Here is a 13,243-nt window from a genome sequence, read left to right as displayed (position 1 = left end):
GTTGGGGGATGAGTGCTGGGGGAGGGTGGATTTCACTACAGGTTGTATTGGGGGTGCATCGTTCGGGAGGGTTGCACTGAGGGATGCGTGGCCGGGGGGAGTTGCACCAGGGGTTGCATTGAGGGGTGCATGGTCTGGGGTGGGTTGCACCAGGGGTTGCATTGGGGGGTGCATTGTTTGGAGGGAGGGGCTTGCAGCGGGGTGCGCTGCGCAGGGTGCGTCGTGCCGGGGAGGGATCTGTGCTGCTGGTGCCATCTGTAGGTGCATTGTGTGGGGGTCTGTGCGCTGGGGACGTGCCCTAGGGATGAACGAGGGGAGGGGAGTTACACTGGGTTCCACACCCCCGCGGTGCTTGGTGTCGGGGGTTTGTGCCAAGGTTTGCACCCCAGGGGTGCACAGCTTGGGGCCCTGTGCAATGGGGGGTGTTTCCCATGACCCCCACCGAGGCAGGTGCCAGCGGGATGTGTCCTACATGGTGACAGCTTCAGAGCCGGGTGAGGGTCCCCGGGGCTCTGCACAACACCAAGGAGCAGCCGCAGAGCTGGGGGCTGCGGGTACCGCGGTGCCATGGGCAGGCAATGGGGCATCACCGCCCCGCCGGGGTCAGTGCCAGGTGCCAAGGCTGTTGTTCCAGGTGTGAAATCCGCAGTTGAACACAGAAGTGGTGTTCAGCACAGTGTGGGGGCCAAGGGGAGCTGTTCCCGTGGTGGCTGTCTGGTCACTCAGCCGTGGGATGCAGCACAGTGCAGGGCTGTGTGTGCCAGGCAGCCCCGCGGCACTGAGAGTTTGCTCTTCATTCATCGAGACTCCTAGAATCTACATGGAGGAGAGGCCTGCCCTGTGTCCCAGCAGGCAGGACATGCAGGGTGTGATTTAGGGGGGGGGTGAGAGCCCCGGGGGGGCTGCAGCGGGCAGTGCGATGCTGGGAGCACGCCTGCAGGCACAGCGTGCACCGGCTCCACGCTTACTAATGGGAAACATTGGCACGGGGACACAGAGAGATCTGTGCTGGGGTGTGAGGCCGATTCTTTAGGCTGTTTTATTTCAGTGCAAAGAAAGAAATAAAACATGGGCTCGAATGAGGAGGATTTGGGGTTGTGTTGGCCCTGTTCTGCAGCTCCATGTGGGGACACAGCCACGCTCGGTGCAGCCGCACGTGTCATGTCCCTCTGGTTGTGCTGTCCTGCTGTCCCGCAAGGCTCTGCCCACGGACTCTGATCTCTCCCCCCAATGCGCTGCCTTGTCCCGCAGGAGGGGAGCAGTCCTCTTGCAGCCCCCGTAGCTTTCCCCATCCCTGCACCTCTCAGCGCTGGGAGCACCGTGGGAGCTGGGATGCCCGGCCAGGTGGCACAGGATCTGCTCGTGGCTCTGGGGTCCTGGCTGCTGTCACCCCCCCCCTTCCCCACGTCCTTTGGCTCAGTTCAGAATGGCGGAGAGGCCAGGGCGGCCGCGGGGATGCTCCGCTCAATGTCCCCACACACGGTGGCTCTGGAGATGCTGACTGCGATTTTCCACTCCATTTTTGGTAAAAATGCACCAAGCGCACAATTAGCACCGGAGGCACTGCCGGCAGCACGGGCTGCAGCACGGCCCTGGCTCCTGCCAGTGGGAACTTCTGCTTACGTGCCCGGGAGGCCGGGAAGCAGCTGGGGATGGTGCACAGGCAGAGCAGTGGTGCAAGATGGTTGTTGCAGCACGAGGGTGGAGCGTGCGGAAACAGGAAGCAGCAGCCTCTGCTTGTGTCACGATTACTGGAACTCGCTTAGCTGAAGGTTTGTTTTCACTTCCAAAATGAAACCTCCAAGCGCGGCGTGTGGGGCTGCCTGTGCTGGCAGCTGCTGGCCCCTGGGACCCGCTGCAGGAGGGGGATGAGCAGATCAAGCAGCAAAAGCAAACAGAGGGGCAGGCAGAGCCGCTGCGGTTCTCCCTGTGCTGACTGGGGCCTTGAGCAAAAGGCTCCGAGGTGCTGCACCGAGGGGAGGATGCAAAAAAGTGCTTCTGAATGCAGGGTTAAGTCAACCCCTTCCTGACAGACCCTCCCCCCCCCCCCTTGCTGCCTGCTCTGCTCCAGCAGTGCTGGCACCACTCGCAGAACTGCCCGGTGCCATTCCTGCTGCTCGCTCGTGTCTGTGGGACCCACGCAGGACCCCTGGGTGCGGGGTTTGTCCCGTGCCTGGCGTTGGTCCCCGTCCTTTTTGGGGAGTGGTTCCCAGCCCAGCGAGGCAGCTCGGTGCCGCCCGTGCAGGATTTGCAGGCGGAGGAAGCTCACACGAACCGCAGCCTGACCTACTTGCTTCACACACGGCTCTCGGCTGCGCTGACATTTTCACGGGGATGCGTCCTCGGTCTGGCGTTAAGAACCCACGCATCCTCCTCGTGCACACACGAGCTGTCCTCAGATTCTGCTCTGCACGGGGATATTCCCAATCAGCAAAGTGAAGGGAAGCTCCAGCGGGACAGCAGGGCTCTGAACGCGGGTTCACACCGGCTGTGTACGGCAGTGGGGTTGCGGTTGGGGGCTTTGGGGCTCAGTGCCCCCCCTTGGGCATGGGGAGCACAGGGGCTGCAGGAGCTGGGGGCTTTTTCCACCCCACACAGCAGGGCTGGCATGGCCCGGAGCAGCTTGGCATTTCCATCGCTTCCTCCTTTTAGATCCCTTTTTCTATTCTTGCCCAACAGCCCGCGTGCATCTTTCCTCCCCGCAGGCCAAAACCAGAAGTGGGACCTCAGTGAGACGATCTGGCTCCAAAAATAACCCCAGCAGCCCCTCTGCACTGTGCTGGGGACGTGATCTTCCCAGGGGCAGGAGCTCTGTAATCGATGCGGTGACAGCAGCCGTGTCCCCTCGCTGGCAGCTGGCCGAGCTGCAGCAGGGCTGCCCATGTCCGAGCCCCCCAGCCCTGCCCGTCTTTCATTTCCCCAAATGAATCCCTTTTTTCTTTTCCCTTCTCCAGCTGCCGAAGCAGCAACAGGAAGAGCCTGGTGGTGGGGACCCCATCTCCAACCCTCTCGCGCCCTCTCTCCCCGCTTTCAGTGCCCACAGGTGAGGGAAACGCCGAGGCCGGGCTGAGCATCGCCCAGAGTCACCCCAGTGAGGGACCAGTGGCACGGCCCGGGCACACAGTGGCTTTTCCAAGAGGGATGAGGGGTGGCTGAGGGAGCACCGGGCACACGCTGAGCCCGATTCTCCCTTTCCCCACAGCTGGGAGCAGCCCCTTGGACAGCCCCCGCAACTTCTCCGCCAGCACCTCCGTCAACTTCCCCTTCGCCCGCAGGTGAGCTCCGCGTCCCGTGGATCGTCTCCACAACCCGCAGATTGGGGCTGTTCTGTTGCTCTTCATGATTATTATTTCTTTCCCCCTCCCCCATTTCTGCTCTGGCGCTGATTTCCCTGCCGCTGCGACCGATGCGTCCCGCCGCCCTGCAGCCATGCTCCTCGCACTGACAGGCAAGTGCCAGGGGACAGAAGGGCTGAGCCAAGGGGAGCTGGGTTGGTGTCATTCACCCATAGATTGGCTCATGGAAAAAAGCTGCGGGCTTCGTTTTCATTTTCACGCTCGAACCGGAGCACAAAGCCAAAGGGCTCTGGGAGCGTTCCATAGCAGCCAGCGCATCGCCTGCCCTTGTCTGCGCTCCCTGCCCCGCGTCCTGCACGCATGGGAAGCGCTGCCGTGAGCTGCTCCGTTGGAAACTCATCCAAGAGGAAGCATTCGCCTACGTGCGAGCGTCGGCCTTCCTGTTTACAGCCCGGCTCTGATCCCCGTGTGCTTTCCGCATGGTCCTGAGAAATCTTGATTTCTCTCTTAGTCTCCGTCACTTTGAGTTCGCTGCTCCTGCAGTGCCTCCGCCACAGGGGAACCAACTTTCAGCCCCTTCTGGCAAGAGGCTCCAGGGCTTTCTCGTTCAGCCAAACAGAAGCCCTCTCTCCCATCCTTATCGCTCTGATGTTTTTTCTGTATTTGCATTCACCTGCTTTTTCCGCTGTGCCATAGACATGTTTGTGCTTGCAGGGCTGATGGCAGGAGGTGGTCACTGGCTTCGCTCCCCTCTTCTGGCTACGGGACCAACACCCCCAGCTCCACCGTCTCGGTAAGGCGCATTCCCCCTTGCACGTCCAAGCTTTGCTGCATCTCGTTGCAGCACGCACAGGGCACGTCTTGGCCACGCACAGAAGGGCGAGAGCTGCCTGGGATGGGACGGGCAGCCAGGACTGGGGTCTGTGTATGGAGGCTGGGCTGGGGGCTCACAGCTGCACACACTGCAGAGCGGTGCTGCATGCTGCCCACCAGTGTTCCCAGTCTACTAGGAGTCTCGAGGCAGATTTTCCTGGAGGGTTTGCTGCTTCCCACCCCACTGCCCGCGAGGCTCTGACCCATCTCCTGACCGCCCACATCTGTCCTTCCTTCCAGTCGTCCTCGTCCTCCCAGGAGCGGCTGCACCAGCTGCCGTACCAGCCCACCCCCGATGAGCTGCATTTCCTCTCCAAACACTTCCGCAGCACCGAGAGCGTCACAGACGAGGAGGGGCGGCACTCCCCCTGCCTGCGCCCACGATCCCGGAGCCTGAGGTACAAAGGCCGCCCGCACCGGTCAGGTCCCAGTTGCCACCTTCTCGTGAGCTGCTCTGTGACATTAAGGTCCTGCTTGGCCCTACCCGTGACGCTGACCCCGATGCAGTTTTTTGTCCTGCGGGGGTATTGGTAAAACTCCACGGCTGTGCACGCTAGGCTCTGCTTTTCAGCAGTGCGTGGCTGCTGGGATGTATCAGAGGATGCCTAAGAGTGAGATTCCACAGGCCGAGGTTGGAGAAAGTGGGATTTGTTCCCAAGTAGCCCTTTTCTGCCACGAGCAGTTAGCAACCTGTCTGTGCAGGAAGCCTTTTTCTGAAAGCCTCCGTGTCCGCTGCGGGATGGCTGGGGTTTGGTTGGGTTCTGTCTGCTGTGGGCTGCCAGAAGGGCAATCCCAGCCCCGGCTCGTGGGCGCCAGGATGGCTGCGGATGCTCTCCCGCTCGCGGTTGGCTGCAGCCCAGGCGTCCCTCCAGTGTCTGCCTTGTTGCCGTCTGTGTCCCAGACATCACGGCAGGGGCTGAAGCAGAAATCGTGGCATGAGAGGAAGCGGCGGATGAGCTCACTGGTGGAAGCCAAGTGACTAATGCAGCACTGGTGGCCTGGGCTCAAGACGCCGGAGGCTTTTCCGGGGACTTGGGTTTGAAGAGCTGGGGCTGCAGGAGGCCAGCACTCCCCAGCCCTGTGAGAACAGCTGGCAGCCTCTGCACGGGGTGGAAACACCAAAGCTAGGGAAGGAGAGAGCTGCTGGTGTTGGTGGGCGTGCGGTGGGGACCCCAGGACAGTCCAGCCACGCAGGTGATCCCGATGCCGCTAGAAGTCCTGGCCCAAGGCTGACAGCTTTGCTTGCACAGGCTCTAACAGCTCGTGACATGGGAACAACGAGCTCCTCCGGGGGCAGGAGCTATTTGCATGCTTGTAAATGCTTTGGATTCATAACTCACCGGGCTTTTCCTCTCTTTTCCTCCCCACAGCCCTGGGCGGACAAGCGGAACATTTGATAATGAGGTCGTGATGATGAACCATGTCTACAAGGAGCGGTTCCCCAAGGTAACGGCCATGGTGGGGACGGCGGCGTCAGTGCCCCCGCGGCACCCGGGCAGCTTCTGCAGAAAAATCACTTCTCTGTGCTGGAACACAGAACGCATGAATAGATACGGGGGTGCTGGGGGTCACTGGAGACATGGGAGCGAACTGTGCGGTTCTGCATCGTCACACATGCCACACGTCCTCCAAGGACCTTGCTGGAGCACGTGCAGGCACTGAGAGTGGGGTCCGGGTGAGGGGCACGTGGAGGCTGGAGCTGCAGGAGGTGGCAGCACGAGGCAGGGGGCACGGGGACATGAGCCCCAGCATCACCATCCCTCCTGCTTTGCAGGCGACGGCCCAGATGGAGGAGCGTCTGCAGGACACCATCAGGAACTTCTCTCCCAGCAGCACTCTGCCTCTGGCCGACGGGGTGCTGGGCTTCATCCACCACCAGATCATCGAGCTGGCTCGCGACTGCTTGGCCAAGTCCCAGGGGGCCCTCATCACTTCCCGCTACTTCATGGAGCTGCAGGAGAAGCTCGAGAAGATGCTGAGAGATGTGAGCGGGGGCAGTTCCCTGCTCAGCGCCGTCTCTTGAGGCCATTGGTGACTCTTGGCTTCTGTCCCGTTTCTGGCAGGCTCAGGAGCGTTCAGAGAGCGAGGAAGTGAAGTTCATTGACCAGCTGGTGAGGAAGCTGCTGATAATCATCTCCCGTCCTGCTCGCCTTCTGGAGTGCCTGGTAAGACGCAGCAGCAGTCCTGCGGTGCTCGGAGGGAAGCTTTGGCTTTGCACCCTGACCACGCTTGGTTTTCCCCACCTAGGAGTTTGACCCTGAGGAATTCTATCACCTCCTGGAAGCCGCCGAGGGACATGCCAAAGTGGGCCAGGGCATAAAGACCGACATTCCCCGCTACATCATCAGCCAGCTGGGGCTCGTCAAGGACCCGCTGGAGGGTAGGAGGCTGCCAGGCAGGGTCTGCGGGGCCGTGGGCCCTGGGGGCTGCAGCACCAGGACGATGGCCAAGCCTGCAGCCAGCCCAGCATCCCTCATTACTGCTCCCAGCATGTTCAGCAAAGCAGATTAATCGGAAGAACACTTAATCCATAGGAAGCCAAGGCTTTGGGGGAAACCATAATCCCCAAAGAAGACTACGGGGAATGACTATGGGAAAAAGAGAATTATGTAAATGTTTGGCCTCGTGCTTAACCTCCTAATGCCGTGACCTGAATTTCTGCGTACGATAGCTTGTACCAAGCATGCAGCTAAACCCCGACGGGATCCCCGATGTGGGAGGGTGGGTGGTGGCCGGGGGGTTCTTTTGGCCCCAAGGGATGTGAGCGGGATGAATGTGAACATGGTCCCTGTCCTCTGCAGAGATGGGCCAGCTGGACCACTTCGACAGCGGGAACACCATCACCCCCGAGAACGACGACGCCTGTGAGGTGAGCATGGCCCATCTCTGGCCCCATCTCTGGCCCCACAAAGCCCTGGCGGGTTCTGGCCTGCCAGCAGCATGCACAGACACGTTCAAACCCTTCTGTGTCTCCTCAGACCCAGCCGTCGGTCAGCGCTCCTCGGAGGAAGCCCTGCGAGGGCGACTTTGAGACCATCAAGCTGATCAGCAATGGAGCCTACGGGTGAGCCGGCCCCGCGCATCCCTCCTGCCCTGCAGCAAGGAGACTGCATGGCAGCACACTTGTATTTCTAGCTTATCTCCACCTGAAAACATCTCCAAAGCCTCTAAGTGTGGCATTTGCACCTTTCTGACCCTATCGGCTGCTCGTCCAAGCCCCGCGGTGCTGTGGGGTTGCCCTGGAGGTTGGAGCACACGTTCTGAGGTCTGGTTGCTCACCCTCTCCTAGGGCCGTGTACCTGGTGAGGCACAGGGAGACGCGGCAGCGCTTTGCCTTGAAGAAGATCAACAAGCAGAACCTCATCCTGCGGAACCAGATCCAGCAGGTGTTTGTGGAGAGGGACATCCTCACTTTCGCAGAGAACCCCTTCGTGGTCAGCATGTTCTGCTCCTTTGAGACGAAGCGACACCTCTGTATGGTGATGGAGTACGTGGAAGGTGAGAACGGGGCTTGGGGACATCAATGGCACTGGCGGGGGATGAGAGGAGGGGCCCCAAGGAGCATTGAGGATGCCATCCCGGTGCCTCTGGGCAACGGATGGAAGCGCTTCTGTTGTCCTGAGTCCCACCTCGATGGAGGTGCTGCCCATCCTCCTCCAGGTGAACATCTCTGCCCTGCACTCAGCAGCAGTGTTTCCACAGGTGGGGATTGTGCCACATTGCTGAAGAACATGGGCCCGCTGCCTGTGGATATGGCGAAGATGTACTTCGCCGAGACTGTGCTGGCGCTGGAGTACCTCCACAACTACGGCATTGTGCACCGCGACCTCAAACCCGACAAGTGAGGCCACTGGGGCCCACCAAGGGCATGGGCTGTGCTGGGCGTGGGGCTGGTCCCGGCCGGAGGCAGTGAGGTGGTGCCTTCCTTACAGCCTGCTCATCACCTCCATGGGCCACATAAAGCTGACAGACTTCGGACTGTCCAAGATTGGCCTGATGAATATGACCACCAACCTCTATGAGGGGCACATGGAGAAGGACACCAGGGAGTTCATGGACAAGCAGGTACGAGGGTGGTCACCGGGACAGAACCGGCCCCGGGCCCGTTGCAGAGGTTGTTGCAGTGGTGCCAGCATCTGGTCTGAATGCAGGTGTGCGGCACGCCAGAGTACATCGCGCCCGAAGTCATCCTCATCCAGGGCTACGGGAAGCCTGTCGACTGGTGGGCCATGGGCATCATCCTGTATGAGTTCCTGGTGGGCTGTGTCCCCTTCTTCGGGGACACCCCCGAGGAGCTCTTTGGGCAGGTGATCAGTGGTGAGTGCTGCTCGCTTTGCTCATCCCCTGGCCCCCAATCCCCTCGGCCCCGTGTCCGTCCCGCGGCCATGCCAGCCCCATTCACTGCTCCCAACACGGGCTGGGCTCCATGTCACCTCCCCTTCTGTTGCAGATGAAATCATGTGGCCAGAGGGCGACGAGGCCCTTCCTGCTGATGCTCAGGACCTGATCACACGGCTGCTGAGGCAGTGCCCGCTTGAGCGCCTGGGCACTGGTACGTGTGCCACAGGGTGGCAAGAGGGGCTCAAGATGGGTCCGGGCTGAGCAGTGCTCGACGCTTCTCCAAACCATCCTATGGTTCTCTGATTTGCTTGCATGTGATTGAAGCTGAAGCGTGTCCTGCAGTACTAAGGACACTCGGACCCCCTAATGCGGGTTTCCCTGCCTGCCAGGGGGTGCGCACGAGGTGAAGCACCATGCCTTCTTCCTCCACCTGGACTGGAACGGGCTCCTGCGACAGAAAGCGGAGTTCATCCCGCAGCTGGAGTCAGAGGACGACACCAGCTACTTTGACAGTGAGGCCGCCTCCATCCCCTTGCCCCCGTCATCCTTTGTCCCCACTGCAGGAAGGGTGCTGCAGCAGGAGATGAAACTCTCCTGGGTGAAGTTGGTCGTTTTACACCCTGAGCTATGTCATGAAAACAGATGTAACTCTGTTTCCAGACTGCTCAGCCTTAATGAAAGCATTGCTTTCTCATCCCAAAAAATCCATGGGTTTTGGGGCTGGGATGACAGTCATATCACACCTCCACAGCCTGTCCCCTCACCACTGGGGCTTTTGCTTTCAGCTCGATCCGAGAGGTACCGGCACTTGGATTCAGAGGATGAAGAGACCAATGACGAGGAATCGTCCGTGGAGATTGGCCAGTTCTCCTCCTGCTCCCACCGCTTCAGCAAGGTGCTCAGATCTGCCCCCTCAGAGCCCAGTGGGGTGGTGACAAGGTGCCCACCCCACGAGCCGCAGCCTCCCTGATCCCGCTCCATTCCAACCACTTACCTGTTCCCCAGGTGTACAGCAGCTCCGAGTACCTGGCCACGCACTCCAACCTCAGCCTCTCATCCTCTGACCAGAGCCACAGTGAGGACAAGGAGGACAGGGCGGAGCGGTGGGACCGCCACTCGGGTGACGAGGACAAGAGCCGGCCATCAGGCGCAGAGCCCCGGTGAGTGGTGAGATGGGGACTAACATGAGCTGCTGTCGGTGAGATGCGTGCAGGGGTGCACCAGGGATCCAGCACCACCTCCTTGCCCATGTGCGGCTGCCCTGAGCCCTCTGGTTCCCTCCTGCAGGCTGCGGTCCTGGACATCCTGCAGCTCCACGCCGTACACTGCCCAGCACGAGCGCAGCCGCAGCCCCGCTGCCCTGACCAGCACCTACAGCCTGGACACCATGCCCAAATTTGCCTTCTCCTCAGAAGATGAAAGCCCTTGTGTGGCCCCAGCAAAGCCGGAGCGACCCAAATTTGTGCTGGGAGAACCTGACTCTGGGGTGAAGACCTCATCGTTATCTGGTGTGTGGGTTTGGGGGGCAGCTAGGTTCCCTAACAGTGTGAGGTGTCTCCTCCATGCCCTCCTGCACCCTGTGGAAGGTCCAAAGGGCCACCGCCACCCTTGGCCATTTCACTTCCTCCTTCCTCCTCCCTTTGTGCAGCTGATCTCATCAGCCTGAACCGCATCCGCCTGCGGAGCAACAGCACTGGCACCAAGAACTCAGTTCCGCGGGGCTTGGAGCCGGGCAGCAGCCGCCGGCTGAGCAGCCAGAGGGATGGCGTGGAGAAGCCAAGAGCTTCAGCAGGCAGCCGAGTGCCCAAATCTGCCTCTGTCTCAGCCTTGTCCCTCATCATCACATCAGGTTTGTGGTAGCCTTCTGTGGCAACGGTGGCTGCTGTGTGGCTTCCCAGGGACGAGCCATCTCCTTCTTTCTCCTTGCAGATGACTTCAGCAGCGGGGCCCTCATGAGCCCCATCTCCCCCCACTCGCTCTCATCCAACCCCTCTTCCCGCGACTCGTCCCCGAGCCGGGATTCCTCCCTGGCCATCACCAGCCTGCGGCCCCCCATCATCATCCACAGCTCAGGCAAGAAGTACGGCTTCACGCTGCGCGCCATCCGCGTGTACATGGGGGACAGCGATGTCTACGCTGTGCACCACATGGTCTGGGTAAGTGACCTAAGGACTGGTGACACTGATGAGACACGAGAGTGGGAGACGTGGGCTGTGTCCAAACAAAACCCCGGCCTTTCCATTCCAGAGCGTGGAAGAAGGGAGTCCTGCCCAGGAAGCAGGGCTGAGGGCGGGTGATCTCATCACTCACGTGAATGGGGAGTCAGTGCTGGGCCTGGTGCACCGGGACGTCGTGGAGCTGCTGCTGAAGGTAGGTGCTCACCCTGCTGCGACGCGCTTGGGGCCTGCAGGAGCACAAGAAGCAAGTTAAATGCTGGTGCTCGCATGCAGCACTCTCAGTGAGCCCTTTTCTGTCCTCAGAGTGGCAACAAGGTCGCCCTGCGGACCACCGCCCTGGAGAACACCTCCATTAAAATTGGCCCTGCCCGGAAAAACAGCTCCAAGACAAGGATGGCCCGAAGGAGCAAGAAGAGCAGGAAAAGGGACAGCCAGGACAGGTGGGCAGAAACAGAGGGGGGTAAAATGGCACAGGTGTCCTGGATGTCCTGGAGTTGGAATGCAACCAGGGAAGGGGTGGCTGCTTTGGTTCTGCAGTACCACAGGATCTGGTCCCACGCAGTGTGGGTCTGCTGGCTTCAAGGAGAGCTGGCATCGGAGGCTCTAAGTGGTGTCCCTGCCTGTTGCCGCTGTTTGTGACAAATCTTCCCATGCGTTTTCTTCCTTCCCAAGGAGGAAATCCCTTTTCAAGAAGATCTCCAAGCAGTCATCAGTCCTGCACACCAGCCGCAGCTTCTCCTCCGGCCTCCACCACTCACTGTCTTCGAGTGAGAGTCTCCCAGAGTCCCCTACGCACAGCCTGTCCCCGGGTCCCACGACGCCCTGCCGCAGCCCGGCTCCGGACCTGCCCCCAGGTACAGGGCCACCACACGTGGGCTCAGGATGCAGTGCTTTGGGGCCGGTGACATCCCCGGTAGTGACTTCTCTCTCTCTTTTTTTGTGGCAGATGCGGTGTCCCCACAGAGCACCTCTCCCTCCTCCAGCACCCCCACGTCTCCGGCTGGCCACGTGCGGCCCAGCACCCTGCACGGGCTGGCCCCCAAGCTGGGCGGTCAGCGCTACAAGGTGGGACGCCGCAAGTCCACCAGCAGCATCCCGCCCTCGCCCCTGGCCTGCACACCCACCTGCGCCCCGCGTCCCACGTCCCCGCAGAGGTCCCCTTCCCCGCTGCTGCCCGGGCACCCCAAAACCACCCATCCCTTCCAAGGCAAGACGCTGTCCCCCCCTACCATCGTGCGGCAGGGGCCGCGGCCACGCAGCGCCGAGTGCCCCCGCTCACCCCTCCTCAAGCGCGTGCAGTCAGCAGAGAAGATGGCAACCTACCTGGCGGAGAAGAAGAGCATGGGCAGCCGCAAGCTGGGGCCGGAGATGCCTGCACGGGATGGGACTGGGGAGGTGTTTGGGGAGGGTGAAGCGCCCGGCTCGGTGCACTCCGGGGAGCACGGCCACATGGCAGCCTGGCGGCAGGGAGAGCAGGAGATGGTGGTGATGCGGCGCCTGAACCTCTCTGAGCGCCGCGACTCCTTCAAGAAGCAGGAGGCCGTACAAGAAGTCAGCTTCGATGAGCCGGGCAGTGAGGATGGTGCCAGGAGCGACACAGGGCAGGGCGAGGGCTGCGTGGAGCCCAGGGTCGGCCGGGTGCCGCAGATCGCAGTGCAGGGCTCGGAGGGCGACGAGCAGGAGCCGGTGGGCTGGCAGTGCCAGGGCTCCTACCCGCTGCACCTGTTGGGCACGGATGGCACTGCTGGCGTTGCCGCGCCATGGCGGGACAGCCGCCGGCAGCACCGGACCTGTGGGGACAGGGCCCCCCCAGGGCTGTCAGCACGGGACATCCCCTGAAAGCCAGCCTGGGCACGCTGCTCTGTGGGATTTAACGCACTGCGACCTGGAGGTGGGACTTCTGTGCTCCCGGAGAGATGCTCGTGTTTTTTGCAGTGGTGTTCCCCCGGTGAGGCCCACACTGAATAGAAAGGACTCGGTGGAAATACTCAGAACTACTCCAAACTAATTTATTACTTTTATAAGCTAAAAGGCATTGCAGGGTCCGAGCCATCCCAGCCTTTTCTGTGCATTTCCAAGCCCCCGTCCCAATGGCGCGATGTTTTCTAACCTGAAGAACCAACAGCTTTTTTCCACATTTGCTCACTTTCTGCTGGAAAAGCACCCAGAAGGCGGTTATAAGGCAGTGTTCTGAATAGCACTGAAGCTGAGGGTTCCCCTCTGTAGACAGATGGTTGGACTAGATGATCTTAGTGATCTTTTCCAACCTCTATGCTTCTATGATTTGCATTCAGGGTTGCCTCCGTCTCCATAACCCCCCCACCGGTGCCTCCCTGCTCTGTAGGAAAATCCTCCAAACCCCAACGTCCCGGTGGACAGCGTGGCAGGGGCCAAACGATTTGTTTTATTAACATGTGGTGGAAGGAGAGGTTTAAATTTTTTATTACGATTCCTTTTGAGAAAGACCCAAACCAGTGAGCCCACTCCATTGGCTTTCCTGAGTGGGGCTGGGGAGGGAAAGCTCGCCTGGCCCCACCACTGCTGGGGGTTCAGCAA

The 13,243-nt window shown here is 60.7% G+C and overlaps 1 protein-coding gene across 3 annotated transcripts in view; it reads left to right on the top strand.

Moving 5' to 3' along the window:
• Positions 1–12,681, top strand: part of MAST3 (microtubule associated serine/threonine kinase 3) — a 17,748-nt gene extending 5,067 nt beyond the window's left edge. For 2 of the 3 annotated variants that reach the window (XM_021378323.1, XM_021378324.1), the window contains exons 3-28: positions 2,955–3,043; positions 3,203–3,275; positions 3,428–3,448; positions 4,011–4,089; positions 4,410–4,567; positions 5,540–5,615; positions 5,944–6,153; positions 6,233–6,334; positions 6,417–6,549; positions 6,971–7,038; positions 7,148–7,233; positions 7,459–7,667; positions 7,872–8,010; positions 8,102–8,234; positions 8,321–8,486; positions 8,620–8,721; positions 8,900–9,022; positions 9,296–9,405; positions 9,516–9,670; positions 9,798–10,018; positions 10,159–10,359; positions 10,440–10,666; positions 10,758–10,880; positions 10,991–11,127; positions 11,360–11,541; positions 11,634–12,681. In XM_021378323.1, the coding sequence (XP_021233998.1) occupies positions 2,955–3,043; positions 3,203–3,275; positions 3,428–3,448; positions 4,011–4,089; positions 4,410–4,567; positions 5,540–5,615; positions 5,944–6,153; positions 6,233–6,334; positions 6,417–6,549; positions 6,971–7,038; positions 7,148–7,233; positions 7,459–7,667; positions 7,872–8,010; positions 8,102–8,234; positions 8,321–8,486; positions 8,620–8,721; positions 8,900–9,022; positions 9,296–9,405; positions 9,516–9,670; positions 9,798–10,018; positions 10,159–10,359; positions 10,440–10,666; positions 10,758–10,880; positions 10,991–11,127; positions 11,360–11,541; positions 11,634–12,526 (4,216 nt within the window). In that variant the 3' untranslated portion in view covers positions 12,527–12,681. The remainder of the gene's footprint in view (positions 1–2,954; positions 3,044–3,202; positions 3,276–3,427; positions 3,449–4,010; positions 4,090–4,409; positions 4,568–5,539; positions 5,616–5,943; positions 6,154–6,232; positions 6,335–6,416; positions 6,550–6,970; positions 7,039–7,147; positions 7,234–7,458; positions 7,668–7,871; positions 8,011–8,101; positions 8,235–8,320; positions 8,487–8,619; positions 8,722–8,899; positions 9,023–9,295; positions 9,406–9,515; positions 9,671–9,797; positions 10,019–10,158; positions 10,360–10,439; positions 10,667–10,757; positions 10,881–10,990; positions 11,128–11,359; positions 11,542–11,633) is intronic. The other variant, XM_021378325.1, reaches the window with a different exon arrangement.

The sequence above is a fragment of the Numida meleagris genome, chromosome 27, assembly GCF_002078875.1.
Source record: "Numida meleagris isolate 19003 breed g44 Domestic line chromosome 27, NumMel1.0, whole genome shotgun sequence".
Lineage (NCBI taxonomy): Eukaryota > Metazoa > Chordata > Aves > Galliformes > Numididae > Numida > Numida meleagris.
This window is presented reverse-complemented; position numbering and strand designations above follow the sequence as displayed.